Here is a 15,154-nt window from a genome sequence, read left to right as displayed (position 1 = left end):
TGAACCCTTAACCCAAGTTTATGGCTGCTAGTTTTACTCACTCTAGTCAGAGAATCAGACTCTCAGCATCTATACTGTTAAACCCTCTCAGAATTAATGAGATCAACTCTTATTCTTTTAAACTTCCATTAGACCCATCTTACTCAATCTCTCCTCAGTGTAACACATCATCTCAAGAAGCCATTTAGTAAATCTATGCTTCACCACCTCAGAGGAAGTATATTCTTAAGTATGGACATTAAAAGTGGCACAGAGTTCTCCAGATCTAGTTGCATCAAAACCCTGTACTGTTGCAACAAACCTTCCTTGCCTCTGTATAACAAGGGCAAATATATCAATTGGCTTCCAAATTCCTTTCTGTAGCTGCATGTTAGTATTGTTTTTTTGTGTACCACCAAACTGCACGTTTCCCCACATTATCATCCATTTGTTCTACACACTCAGTGGCCCTCTCCATATTCTTTTGCACTCTGCTTATACATCAATTACCTGTCTCATTTTGCATTGAGTGCAGACTTGGATACCTCACCATCAGTCCTTTTCTCCAATTCATTAATATAGATTGTAAACAGATGAGGTCTAAGTACTGAATCTTGTGGCACCCTGACTACCTTAAAATGTCTTGTTTTCCTGCTGATATTTGTCCTTTGATCAGAATCAGGTTTATTATCACTGACATATGTCATGAAATTTGTTGTTTTGTGGCAGCAGTACAGTGCAAGACATAAAAATTACTATAAGTTACAAAAATAAGTAAGTAGTGCAAAAGAGGAATAACGAGGTAGTATTCATGGGTTCATGGACTGTTCAGAAATCTGATGGCGGAAGGAAAGAAGCTGTTCCTGAAACGTTGAATGTAGTTCTTCAGTTTCCTGTACCTCCTCCCTGATGGTAGTAACTTGAAGAGGGTATGTCCTGGATGGTGAGGGTCCTTAATGATGGATTCCACCTTCTTGAGGCAGCGCCTCTTGAAGATGTCCTCGATGGTAGAGAGGATTGTGCCCATGATGGAAGCTGGCTGAGTCTACAACCCTCTGCAGCCTCTTTCACTCCTGCGCATTGGAGTCTCCATACGAGGCGGTGATGCAACCAGTCAGAATGTTCTCCACCGTACATCTGTAGAAATTTGCAAGAGTCTTAGATGATGTACCAAATCTCCTCAAACTCCTTATGAAGTAGAGCCACTGGCGTGTCTTCTTTGTGATTGCACCAATGTGTTGGGCCCACGATAGATCCTCTGAGATGTTGATGCCCAGGAACTTGAAGCTGCTCACCCTTTCCACCACTGACCCCTCAATGAAAACTGGTGTGTGTTCTCCCGACCTCCCCTTCCTTGAAGTCCACAATTCTTCGGTCTTGCTGACGTTGAGTGCGAGGCTGTTGTTGCAGCACCACTCAACCAGCCAATCTATCTCACTCTTGTACACCTCCTCGTCGCCATCTGAGATCCTGCCAACAACAGTGGTGTCATCAGCAAATTTATCCATTGGTGTTGGTTTATTATTGTCACTTGTACCGAGGTACAGTGAAAAGCTTGTCTTACAGACCGATCGTACAGGTCAATTCATTACACACTGCAGTTACATTGAGTTAGTACAGAGCACATTGAAGTAGTACAGGTAAAAACAATAACAGTATAGAGTAAAGTGTCACAGCTACAGAGAAAGTGCAGTGCAATAAGGTGCAAGGTCACAACAAGATAGATAGTGAGGTCATAGTCCATCTCATTGTATAAGGGAACCATTCAATGGTCTTATCACAGTGGGGTAGAAGCGGTCCTTAAGTCTGGTGGTACGTGCCCTCAGGCTCTTGTATCTTCTACCTGATGGAAGAGGAGAGAAGAGAGAATGTCCCGGGTGGGTGGGGTCTTTGATTATGCTGGCTGCTACACCAAGACAACGAGAGGTAAAGACAGAGTCCAAGGAGGGGAGGCTGGTGTACATGATGCGCTGGGCTGCGTCCACAACTCTCTGCAGCTTCTTGCGGTCTTGGGCAGAGCAGTTGCCTTACCAAGCCATGGTACATCCAGGTAGGATGCTTTCTATGGTGGATCTGTAAAAGTTGGTGAGAATCAAAGGGGACAAACCAAATTTCTTTAGCCTCCTGAGGAAGTAGAGACGCTGGTTAGCATTCTTGGCCGTGGCATCTACGTGATTTGACCAGAACAGGCTGTTGGTGATGTTCACTCCCAGGAACTTGAAGCTCTCAACCCCAGCACCGTTGATGTAGACAGGTGCATGTACACGGCCCCCTTTCCTGAAGTCAATGACCAGCTCTTTAGTTTTGTTGACATTGAGGGAAAGGTTGTTGTCATGACACCATTCCACTAAGCTCTCTATCTCCTTCCTGTACTCCGACTCACCACTGTTTGAGATGTGGCCTACAATGGTGGTATCATCTACAAACTTGTAGATGGAGTTAGAGCAGAATCTGGCCACACAGTCATGAGTGTCTAGGGAGTAGAGTAGATGGCTGAGGACACAGCCTTGTTGGGCACCAGTGTTGAGAATAATCATGCTGAAGGTATTGCTGCCTTTCCTCACTGATTGCGGACTGTTTGTTAGAAGGTCAAGGATACAGTTACAAAGAGAGGTGTTGAGTCCTAGGTCTTGGAGTTTGGTGACAAGCTTGCTTGGAATTATTGTATTGAAGGCAGAGCTGTAGGCAATAAACAATAGTCTAACATATGTGTCTTTACTGTCCAGATACTCCAGAGCTGATTGTAGGGCCAGGGAGGTGGCATCCGCTGTAGACCTGTTTCGCCGGTAGGCAAATTGCAATGGGTCCAGGTTGTCTGGTAGGCTGGAGTTGATGCGTGCCATGACCAACCTCTCAAAGCACTTCATGATGGTGGATGTCAGAGCCACTGGTCAGTAGTCATTGAGGCATGTTACCTTGCTCTTCTTTGGTACCGGGATGATAGTGGTCTTCTTAAAACAAGAGGGAACCTGAGATTGAGGCAGGGAGAGGTTAAATATGTCCGCAAATACTCCTGCCAGCTGATCAGCGCAAGATCTGAGCACGCGGCCTGACACACCATCTGGGCCAGGTGCTTTCCTCGTGTTCACTCTCCAGAAGACTGATCTTACGTCCTCCACTGTGATCACAGGTTCAGCTGCATGCTAATGGTATTAATCCTAGAGGTTTGATTTCTTATTTTGTGTACAACCATTTGTAGGGCACATGCCTTTCGAAAATATAGATGTACTAGATTGTCTGAGTCCTCCTTCTCTACCCTGCTAACAGCATCTTGAAACACATTTTCTCTTTCATAAAATGATGTTGGATCTGCGTAATCATTGGAAAACAAGAGTGCACATTTTAAAATCAAATGCTGTTTATCTAGTATAGGTCAGCAAGAAGATCAGTGGGATTTGTTAATAATTAAGACATGGGCAGTAGACAGTTGTATGGCCTCAAGGTTATGGAGGATAGACTGAGGGAGGCTAACAAAGACCAAATTGGAATTGTCAAGTCTGGGCATAAGGAGCATGGATAAGGTTTTCAATAACAATTAAGTTGAGGTAGGGCAGATTTAGGTGACTTGGAGCTTTTCTAATATCTTTTGGCTATTTTCTTCATCAAATCTACACAAATTGTAACTGAAAAGTAATACAGCCGACTATACATCTGGACTAGCTCCATATTCCTATCAACCCAAATTCAACATGCTGAGTGATTCAAAGGCCCCAGCTGTTGATTAATAATTTCTGCTCTTTTATTTTCAAGTCATTCCATGGTCTCATCCACACTCCCTTTTTCGGTAACCTGGTGTATGTCTGCTCTTATTATATTAGATCATTCCTCCCCTATTGGGCCCTTCAATTTATGTATCAATGGCAGTTTGATTAGTCACTTTATTCATGCCCACCTGATATTCTCTATCTTGTTTGTTTTAATTTACTACTACCCTTCTTCCAAAGGTCTCCTCTCAGCTCTGCTCTTCAAGTATTATCTTGGTTTTCAATCAAGTTTCTTCATGCGCTGCCATCAACCTCCTGCATGGTGCCTGCCATTTTCCTATCTTGTCCTTTTTTCCTTTTACAATACTAACCCAAAGATCTGTTGAGTATGAACTACAATAACAGATCTGGGATCTCCCTCCTGCTGCTAGCACTGAAGTTTATGGTGGCTGGGGGGTGGGAGTGGTGTCCAGGTTTCATTTTCCACATTCCCCCATTTTCTGGTGGGGGGGTGGCGGGAGGTGGAATCCAGGTTCATTTGGTTGCTGTGGTGCAATTGGTTGCTTGTGTGGACCGCTATATTTGTTACTGAGGACCGCACTAATTTCAGCTGGAGCCCACAGATATGATCTCAGATTTTCAGGCTATTATCCCGTAATTTCAAAGTTACTTTCTTCTTTGTTCATTACATTGTTACAATGATCGCTTTTAGTTGATGAAGTTTTTCTTCAGAACATCTATAAGTCAGTTGTGTGGAACTGTATTTTTTTGATCCACTTTTATTGTTTCTTGCTAACACTGAGTCTCTTAAACCTCTGCATTCCTCTAACACACCATACTAATACAACTTGTATTTATAACTCTCCCAAACTGCTTCACAAGAGTTATCACATAAAATTTGACACCCAGGTATAGGGAGGTGTGCACTGCAGATCACCAAAAGCTTGGTCAAAGAGATAGATTTTAAGAAGTGTGTTTAAAAAAAGAAAATAGCTATGGAGAGGCAGACGGATTTCGGGAGATTCAGGGTCTTGACAGCTGAACTCTGGATACTGGAGTAGTTAAAGTGCAGGGTAATCAAAAAACCTTAAGTACATATATCTCAGGGTTGTAGTAGTGTTGCTAAGTGACATGTCCCTCTAGCCAGTGGAATTTGTATTTTATGAAAGAATGAGAAATAAGGTAAATTTTTTTGCATCTAAAGCATGGTATTTCACCAGGTTTAGTATCCGACTTTATTAAGTACGTCAAGTAAGATCTCTGTATTAAGTAAGAATGCAAAATATATACACAATAATCTTAGTGTAATTATGAAATCTCATGTTTAAATTGAACAAAGATTTTGCATGTTTTAACAGTTTGTTTGAATTTGAATTATTCCTAATAGTTTCTTGCAGACATGGAGAACAATATGTTGTTTAGGGATGACATTGAATGCCAAAAACTCATCATGGAAGCAATGAAATATCACCTGTTACCTGAACGACGCAACATGATGCAGAGTCCTCGCACCAAGCCTAGAAAATCTACCGTGGGTGTGCTGTTTGCAGTTGGAGGAATGGATGCAACGAAAGGTACCGAGCATTAAATAATAAACTCGTAAAATCAGATTCCTGTTTTGCTGATGACATTTCCTATCCAGTATTACACATCTTTTAGATCTGTTTTGATGCCAGAAAAGCATTTATAGAGTTGGTTCATATTTTGTTACAGATGCAACAGCTGCAGCTGAGATATGTGTGTGTTAGTGTGTGTGTTGTTGTTTTTGTATTTGCCCTTCTCTCAACTGAAGTCACTAGAGGTTGGAATTAGAGTGAAATGTCTATCTCGTTCCAGTTTTGTGTAATGTGCCATAGGACTGCAAGGATATTGCCATCTTTTTTCTTTTCCTTCAAAATTGATTGGGTAACTTCTCTGAGAATAATTTGATTGGAATGGGTTTAAACCAGACAGATTCTTTACACCTCTGAGAGCGTAAAACCCCTTTTCAGCGCTGTTGTGTATTAACCTGTCTATGCTCAATGAATTTATTTCAATATATGACTTCCACAACTTTGTGAAACAGATTGCTGAAGATCTAAATGTTTTTCGCTAAATATTACTTGTATTTCTTGAATAAGTCTTACATTTATGAAAGCAAAGGGCATTGCAAAGGAAATTGAGTCCTTTCCTAGCGTCAGTAATTACATCTGAGCAGTTCCAGGTCAGGTACAGCATATTTAGCTCTTCATTGCAATTCCCTCCCTTCTGCTCTAAATCTATTTACAATAATGTTGGCTTTTTCTGTTTATCTCTTTCTGCTTCATTTCTTCATAATCACTGCCACCCATCCATGCTTTTATCAAATGGATTCAGCCTCCTCTAAAATAATCCATGTGGCCGGCTACTATGGTACTGGAAATTTTAAAGAGATAATGCTTTTGGTTTAGTTAATCCAGGAGAAGTAGAATGTTGATTCTGCAAAAAGTTGGCACGCTGTTATGTAAAATCTTGTCAGCAATGAAGATAATTTCGTAGTTTGTTTCTACAGTATTGGCAACATTTGGGTAACATGAGTCCCCATGCAGTTAAGCCCACTGATTGTTTAAAGCAATGGAAAGTCAAGATAAAATTTGACTTCCCATTGTTTTTTGAAGAATAATGCTTATTATGCAATACTACAGTGAAGAGGCTTTGAGTGGAGTGTCCAGAAATTAGTTTCTGATTGATATCAATAACTGAAATTTAAAAGCACAGTTGGATTGCTCAGATACGCGGATCATAATGAACTAAAAGAAGGCTAAATAACTGAATGAAAGTCTCATTGGTGTGGAGTAGCACAGATGACTTTCTATATTGTTAAGTTTTGCACGCAGGAAGAAAGAATCTTGGAAGTATTTCTAAGAATATTGACACAGAAGCAAAATAGTATAGATGTTGGAAACCTTAATAACAAAATAAAATGTTGGAAATAGCAAGTCAGTCGCAAACTGTGGAGAGAGAAACATTTACTATTTCAGATCAAGAGCCATTCTTCAGTTCAGATGAAAAGTCATTAACTCGACACATTAACCTTAATTTTCTATCCAAAGGTTCTGCCTGGCTGCTGAACATTTCCAGTCTTTGCTGTTTTTATTACTGCTGATGGACATGTTCCTCTAATGTCCAAGCAGTGCAAAGTAACAGTGAACGATGCAACTAAAATACGATGTTAAATTGTCATAATAGTAGGCTACAGTAGAATAGTCACATCAATAGAATTTGCTAAAACTATATAGACACATTTGTTCAGTTATGAAATACAGAGGAGACATTCTTGCATGTGTTTTTAGAGCTGAAGAGAACCACATCGCAACAATAAATGAAAGCAGTGGAGGTGTAATAAAAAACATAACTGGAAAAGCAAAACACTGCATATGCAGGCAGTATGAAAAAAGAAGCAACATGCTTTAAATACCAGAATGTCTGATAGTATTTGTGGAGAAAAACACAATTAACATTTTAGGTTATCCTAGATGTTCAGGGACTGAATTATTATAGAAAATAGAAACCAACTAATTGCTCACGAGAAACGAGTTAAGATCAAAGAGGTGAGAACTTTTCACGGAAATGACATGCTTCAGAAACTGGAAATCAAGTAAAAGCAGAAAATGTTGGAAACACTAAGTAGCTCAGGCAGCATCTGTGTGGAGAGAAACAAAGTTAACGCTTCAGGTAGAAAACCCCTCATCAGAACTGGGAAAAGGAGGGAAAACGAGAAAAAGTGAACATATAGAACTGGTTACCCACAGAGGACTGGAGGCAGCAACTGAGGCAACATTTTAAAGTGAATCAGACAGGATATTTGGTTGGAGTTGGGGAGACCTTGCAGTCATCTCATTTTTTATGACAATCTTAACATGTTGAAAAGTCTCCTGGACCTCCCACTGATTCCAAATATTAGTGAGAATTGATCAGCTTGATGGGGTACAGGTATTTCCTGAAATGATTAGAGCCAAAACAATAGTACGCTACTGACATAATATGTGCCCATGTGTTAATTATACAAAGCTGTACAATAAAATTGTATTTGCAGAGAACTTTTAAAATGCATTATTATTATGGTTGACTTTTTATTTATGTGAGCTGTAGAGCTTTAAATTAAAATAAAGTGACACTTTCCCCAAATACGTGATATCTTTCTTTAAACCCAAAGAGGGTGTTTTCGGTAATTTTGTTTATTAATGTTGATTCTATTTTTAGGTGCCACTAGCATTGAAAGATATGACCTTCGCTCCAATACTTGGACACATATTGCCAATATGAATGGAAGACGACTACAATTTGGTGTTGCTGTTCTGGATGACAAACTTTATGTTGTGGGAGGTAGAGATGGATTGAAGACTTTAAATACAGTAGAGTGCTACAATCCAAAAACTAAAAGCTGGAGTGTAATGCCCCCTATGTCTACACATAGACATGGCCTTGGTAAGTGGCATAAGTTGTAGGTTATATAAAAGCTTGCAGAAGTCTAGGCACCACTGGTGCCATTACTATTCAATTGCATTAGGTTGAGAAAGGGAAAATAATGATGTTGAATTATTATTAATAATATATTTATTATCATGAGGTGAGTCATCTTATAACAATGTATATTACTGTTTCTTTTACCTCCTGAAGTTTGATCAGCCTGAAGTTAGTCACTAGTAAAAGCAGGATCCAAGAGCTAATAAACTGTAAGCACAAATGTTCTTGGACTGGAAGAATCCTTATAATGTGATTCAAGAGGGAACAAACATATCTGCGAGCATTAGAAAGCCAGGTCTTTTGGAGAAGACAAAATCCTTGCCAAAGTATCAAAGCATGGCAAAGATGTACTTTTAATGAAAATTTGTACCTCATTTTCCATGTCTGAGAAGAGGAGATAATGCTGGAGAATCTCAGAGGTGCCATAATCCATAGGAAAGGAGATATGTAAATTGCAGTAATTATAGAGGAGTCTCCCTGTTGTCCATTATAAGAAAGTCATTGCAAGAATTTTCCTCAGTGACAACCTACCAGAGTCAGAATGTGAACCAGGAGATACTGTGTCCATAACCCTTGGCTGTGCAACAAATCCAGAAGTGCAGAGAACAGCATCAATCACTGTATATGGCTTTTCACCACCAAAAGCCTTCAATCAAAGGGACAAATGAAGGATCATTTTCAAACTTAGCTGTCCCCATAAATTCTAAAAACTCCCATGATGGCATGCAAGTCATAATCCAGTAACGTGAGCTCTGGAAAGAGGATTTTCTTCATATTTCCATCACATGTTTTTCTTAAGTAAAGTTAGAGATGCACAGTAGAAAATCAATTTTTCATTTTTTAAACTAAAATCTTTATGTATTTATATTAAAATGCATCTTCAGTACAAAGAGAATAAATTTTCTGGAGTAGCTATTGATGCAGAACTTTTTATGGCACGATGTGAATTATTCAAAGGCCACTTCTTTCACCAAGCCTCTAGTCAGCTTTCCTATGTCTCTGTCAAATGTTGTTTGATAATGGGCCTGTGAAGTAGCTATGTTAATGTCCCTATCTGAATGGAGATTATTGTGGTTGTGGTTGTTACAGATACTGCTGGAAAGAAGTTAACAATCATAGTCTCTTGGGTATGGGAACAATGGAAGCTGTTGGGGAAAGGAGGACTTAAATCATAGAATTGTTAAAGTACAGATGAAGGCCATTTAAATCAGTAATGACCCCTAGTTGTGTAAACATTCTGTTGCTCTCCAATTCTCTCTTGAAGTCAGTGATTGATTCTATTTCCATCAACCTCCTAGGTACCGAATTCCAGATCCTGACTACTGAATAAAAAGGATGTTCCTCTTATCTCGCATGATCAATTTGTGCTCAGGATTTAAGTCTATTTTCCATGATCTTGAACTACCAACTACTGGGAACAGCTTCCCTGAATTTATTCTTTCTAAACCAGTCATGATCTGTCAAATCTCCTCTCAAGGATCTCCCCTTCTGTCAAATCTCCTCTCAAGCTTCTTTGCTGCAAGGTTAATGACCATTTTTCTCCACTCTAATCTTACAGCTCAAGTTCCTTATCCCTGGAGCCATTCTGGTAAATTCCTTTCTGGAACCTTTGCATCCTTCCTAAAGTATGGCGACCATAGTTGGGCCCAGTACTTATTCCAGTTGTGTCCTGACCCATGTTTTGTACAGGTTCAACTTCAGTAATAAAATAGAACATGTCTGAAATATTAGGCAGAGGAGAGGGACAGAATTAATGTTTCAGTTCACTAATAAGTCATTGATCTATTTCTCTCTCCACAGATACTGATTGACCTGCTGAGTATTTCAAAGTTTCTATTATTTCAAACATTCAGCATCTGCATTTTTGTGTTTTCCAACACAACTTCCCTGTTTTTACACTCCATGCCCCTATGTATGAATCTTAGAATCCTGTTTTTTATTAAATACTCTCAATATGCTTTGTTTTCACGATCAAAGATTTATCTACAAGTATACAGTATGTCCCTCTGTTCATGCACACCCTTTAGAGTTGTGCCATTTATTGATGCCCTTTACCTGACACCAGGGAGGACTTGTGTTGATAGTTGCAGAAATGCCTGTCTGTCTCCCTAATTATGGAATCCTCCCAAACAATGTTTTTCAACCTTTTTGATGCCAGGCTATTTTCCTAAACTGAAGTGGCCTTTTATTTTAAGGACCCAACCACTTTAGTCTTTTTTTTTCAACTGCTAGATTTGTCCATATAAGCATGAAATTGTGAAAGCACTGGGGTTTAATTAAATTAATTAATCTGAAACTTGCACTATTATGAAGATATCAATGTTTTTTTCTGTTCAAATTTAACATTTTACAAAATGTTTTTGACATGGAATAAGCACAGTCATTAATATAATCTATCTTTCTATTAAAGTTGGGGAAACCCGTTTACTACTTACACTTATTCCACTCCCAAAGTAAACTGCAGTGCATCAGTACCCTGCTTGGGGCTGATTCATTTTAGCAACCTTAAACCTCCAGTCTGAACACTCTCAGCTATGTACAGTATCCCCTGTGCTTAAAGAAAGACATCCACTCAGGGGTGCATGGTGCTGTGTCAGCAACCTGGCTTAGTCTGTTTTGGTACTTGGTTTCAGTAGCATTCACTTCTGAAAATCCACTTTTCCAGAGTTAAAGTGGAATAAAATGACAGTAAGGTTTTGACTGTCAGTTCACTGAGTTGTGGAAATTCTGTATTGACTTTAATCCAGCAGCAGGTAAAGTCAGAATATGAAATTGTAACTTCAGGCAGTCATCACTTAATAACTCCTGCAGTTTGTCCTCTTATGACAGCAACAGCAAGGTCTCAATGTCTGCAGATGAAGATGAGTCTTAAATCCATTTTTTTTCAGGTGATCAGAGTTAGAGGGGAAATGCTCTGCACATTTTTGGAGTTGATTTTGGATGAGGTTATGTCATTTCGCTTTGGAGACTGAGACTGATGTATTTGCAGTCATCAATATCCATCAATGCAAAAGCTGGGAACATGTGAAAACAGCTGTGTTCAACTCTTTCTTTCCAGACTTTAAGCTTTGTAAAAGCTGCGATCTTGTCTGCCATTTCAAACACGTTGTATACACTTCCTGCATTGGTTTATTTAAGTGATTGAAGTAATCAAATATGGTATGCAAACTTGGTGAACCACTGTAAATCCCAAAAGTAACATACGAAAGGAAACTTCTTTTGAGACAAATAGGCTTCAATTTCACACTTTAGTTTGTACGTTTGGTTTTAGTACTTTATCAGGGAACAACCACTGCACTTCAGCTTGTAAAATATGTGATGGTGATCAGCTCTCATCTATTCATACATAGCAGCAAAGATGCGAAAATTGAGGACATTGCATTCACAAAGTTCACGGTTTTATTTACTATAATGAGTACATTGTTATGCTCTTGAGATAACTTCTTGGCTGACAGTAGCTCTATGAATGAAGCGATGTGTTTCTCAGCACACAGTGCAACTCCCATCACTTTGATTGTCCAAACTTCTACTTGTTCCAAAAAATTCATCCAGTTGCACTTGCTTTGACATACTGGGTGCAAATTAAAGTCGCTTTTTTAACTTACTGCTTTGTACTCCTGTTAAGTTAATTTCAGTTGAAAACCATACACAAATGTAATTTTCAATGGAAGACCTGAAGCAGAGCTGCAATGGATTGAAATGTAAACTTTGAGGGAGCTTTAGGGTTTTTGTGAATTTTCACTCTGCTCAGAAATCTAAGAAGTCCGTGTCACTTTTTTTCCCCCGTTTCTCAAAAAAATCTATATATTTAGTTATTTTTATATAATCCCACATGAACTGTTCTGCAGACCAGTTATTGAGAAACTCTGTTCCATGACTATTACAAGTCTACACTTTGGTGTTTCCCCCCTGCAGTCCTTTACCGGCAACTTTCCTCCCAAGTTCCATGCAGCGTCTTCTCCCTGCTGCTTCAAATTCCCACTCTTCACACTTAGTAGAAACTGCACTCAATGTATTAGCAGAACCCATGAGATCTGCAGTACCAGGATTACAAGTTCTGCGTTAGCTGACAGTAATTTCAGGTAACAAGTTGTAGCTGACCACTTAATTAACTGAAACCAGCCAGCAGTTTGTTTACCACTGAATAATACTACAGATTAAACTAGTTAAAGTAAGACATTTTAACAGCAAAACTTAACTATATTTTTAGAATGAATTCCTTTGCTCACCAAGTTCCTATTTTTTTTACTCTTGGTAGTAGGTGCATGGTGGAAGCTGCACTGTTAAACTTTATTTCTGTTACATTGTTTGAAGCATTTATTTCAATATGAATATAGACAGCCTGATGAAAATATTTTGTCCCCTTTATAGGAGTGGAAGTTCTGGAGGGTCCCATGTATGCAGTAGGTGGACATGACGGTTGGAGCTATCTAAATACAGTTGAGCGATGGGACCCACAGGCCCGGCAGTGGAACTTTGTCGCCAGTATGTCAGTGCCACGAAGTACAGTTGGTGTAGCAGTACTTAATGGAAAGTAAGAAATTATTATTTGTATATATGCATGTGTAAGTATAGGTATTTGTGAATATTTTGTTATAACCAATGCTCTATTTGCCAATGCTGGCCATTGGGAATATTATGGAGGAATTATAGATATACAACTTGCTGTCTTTAAATTGGCATATTTGTTTTTCCTAGTATTATCATCTACTCAAGTAGATGACTGAATTTTAACATTTACAAAGTGGAAGCTAAGATTGCGTTAGAGGTTGGTAATGGCAAAGCACTAATTTGATTGGTAATCCAGAAGACTGCACTAGTGATCCAGAAACCAAAGTTCAAATCTACTGGCAACTGTGGAATTCAAATTCATAAATAAACCAGAGCTTTTAAAGAATTGGATTAGCAAAAACCATTAGGTTTTAATTGTCATTAAAAACTCATCTGTCCTTCTAGGGAGCAAATCTCCCATTAACTGGTCTGTGAGCTGACCTAACTGTGACTCCAGACTGACCAAAGTGGCTGACTCTTAAATGCTACCTTAAAAATGGCCTAGAAGAATATTCAGTTCAAGGGGCAGTTTGGGATGAACAATAAATGCTGGTCTTGCTAGCAACGCCCAGATCCCAAAATGTAAATAAATATAGATTATCCACTTCCATTATTATTTTCATTTACCATTCTTCCTTAAATTTGCTTTCCAATTCAAATGCTTTGAATAGTGTAGACACGAGCGACTGCAGATGCAGGAATCTGGAGCAACAAACAATCTGCTGGAAGATCTCAGCAGGTCAAGCAGCATCTGTGGGAGGAAATGAATTGTCAACATTTCGGGTCGAAACCCTGAATCAGGACCTGATGCAGGGTTTCAACCCCAAACATTGACAATTCCTTTCCTCCTACAGATGCTGCTTTACCTGCTGAGTTCTTCCAGCAGATTGTTGCTTTGAATAGTCTATGGGCTCTGTTCTGTTTTAGAGTTGTTTGCAAAGCTTAAACAACAGTACAGTTCAACCACATCGGAAGTGATGGCTCCCCATTTGAGTCAGACTGGAGTAATCTCTGCTTCTAGCTGCCAATGTGTCAGAATTCCTGAGGAAGGGCATTATCAGCCTCACCTACAAATAGAAGGGGGAGAGGGAGGAAATCAAAAACTGTCGAATCATCTCACTGTTAAATATTGATTACACGACTGTCCAAGGTCATCACCAGTAGAGTCAAGTCTGTTCTGGGCTTGGTGATTCATTTGGAAAGGACCTGCACTAGTGCTGCTCAGGGATACAATCACTAGGGAAATGGATTGGAGATTTGCCTAGTCAGCTTGAACCAGGAAAAGACCTTTAACAGAATTTTGCACACATATATGACAAATGTGTTCTCCAAGATCGATTTTGGGGAGAGAGTCTATAATTTGATATGACTGCTGTACACAATTATCTGTTGTGCAGTCCAAATCAATGGGTGGAAAAGAGAAGCTTCCCAATCATATCCAAGTATGACAAGGATGTCCTCTCCTTTCTTGCTTTGCCAAGTATATAGGCCATTAAGGGACACATTTAAGAGATGAAGATCCCAGGCAGCAGAGACACTTCATTCAGAGTCTCCTAATATATGGACCATGTCACTGTATAATGGCAACTTGTTGTCAGTCATGGAAAGAAACTAGTCCTCAGGTGTGAGATGCTCCAGGAGTTGCTATACCTGGCACAGGTGTGGCCCACACCCCAGATCTGAGCTGCAGCCATCACAGAGATCTTTTCAGGTTCATCTGGAGTTTAGAAATGGAATGAGTTCACAGAACCTCAGTATATAAACATCCAAAAATAGAGGATCTAAATGTACCCAGTGGGGCCCTCATTCTGATGGCTATCTTTATGTGGTTATGCCAAACTGTGTTTAGACCCTGGGTAAACAAACAAGTGTCACCGGTGTTCAGATTCTATCTAAGCCCAGTTTTGCAAAGGGTGGGTCTCACCATATTGCTTCAGAACATTGCTTTTAGTTGTCCCTATCACACCACCTGTCATGTGTAAAACACTTTATCTAGGAGAGCACTCTTGATCACAAATTAATTAGGCAGTGGTCTACATGAAGTGTCATCAGAGCCCCACAGGAAAAGGAGACTGCAGATCCAGTGAGGGTGCTACCCTGAGCAGCCCGTCAAAGTTGTTTGGCAGAACCTCATTACCAATACTTTCAAACTTGCTTAGACACCGGTGAGAAAGGCCTTCCCTGTCATCTCTTTTATAAATGATCAGTATCTTTGCTGTAGGATGCGATACAGGGGTATTTGATGAGGTTCACTCCAAACAGCTGCATAAAAGAGGACTTTGTGCTGTATAGATTGTTCCTAAGGATACACACAGAGATAAACATCAGATGCTGTTGGGAGACCTTCATTGCGGTGAAAAGTGCTCTCTGGTTGGCTGAAGCTTACTGTTGATCCAGAGCAATATGTTGTATACAACCAAGTGCTGAGGTGGGTG

At 39.6% G+C, this 15,154-nt stretch overlaps 1 protein-coding gene across 3 annotated transcripts in view; it reads left to right on the top strand.

The window, feature by feature from the left end:
* The window catches only part of LOC127584496 (kelch-like protein 5), a 92,959-nt gene that overhangs the window by 62,193 nt on the left and 15,612 nt on the right, over positions 1-15,154 (top strand). For all 3 annotated transcript variants that reach the window (XM_052041284.1, XM_052041283.1, XM_052041285.1), the window contains 3 exons: positions 5,071-5,257; positions 7,905-8,129; positions 12,540-12,702. In XM_052041284.1, the coding sequence (XP_051897244.1) occupies positions 5,071-5,257; positions 7,905-8,129; positions 12,540-12,702 (575 nt within the window). The remainder of the gene's footprint in view (positions 1-5,070; positions 5,258-7,904; positions 8,130-12,539; positions 12,703-15,154) is intronic.

This window comes from Pristis pectinata, chromosome 2 (genome assembly GCF_009764475.1).
Source record: "Pristis pectinata isolate sPriPec2 chromosome 2, sPriPec2.1.pri, whole genome shotgun sequence".
NCBI lineage: Eukaryota > Metazoa > Chordata > Chondrichthyes > Rhinopristiformes > Pristidae > Pristis > Pristis pectinata.
This window is presented reverse-complemented; position numbering and strand designations above follow the sequence as displayed.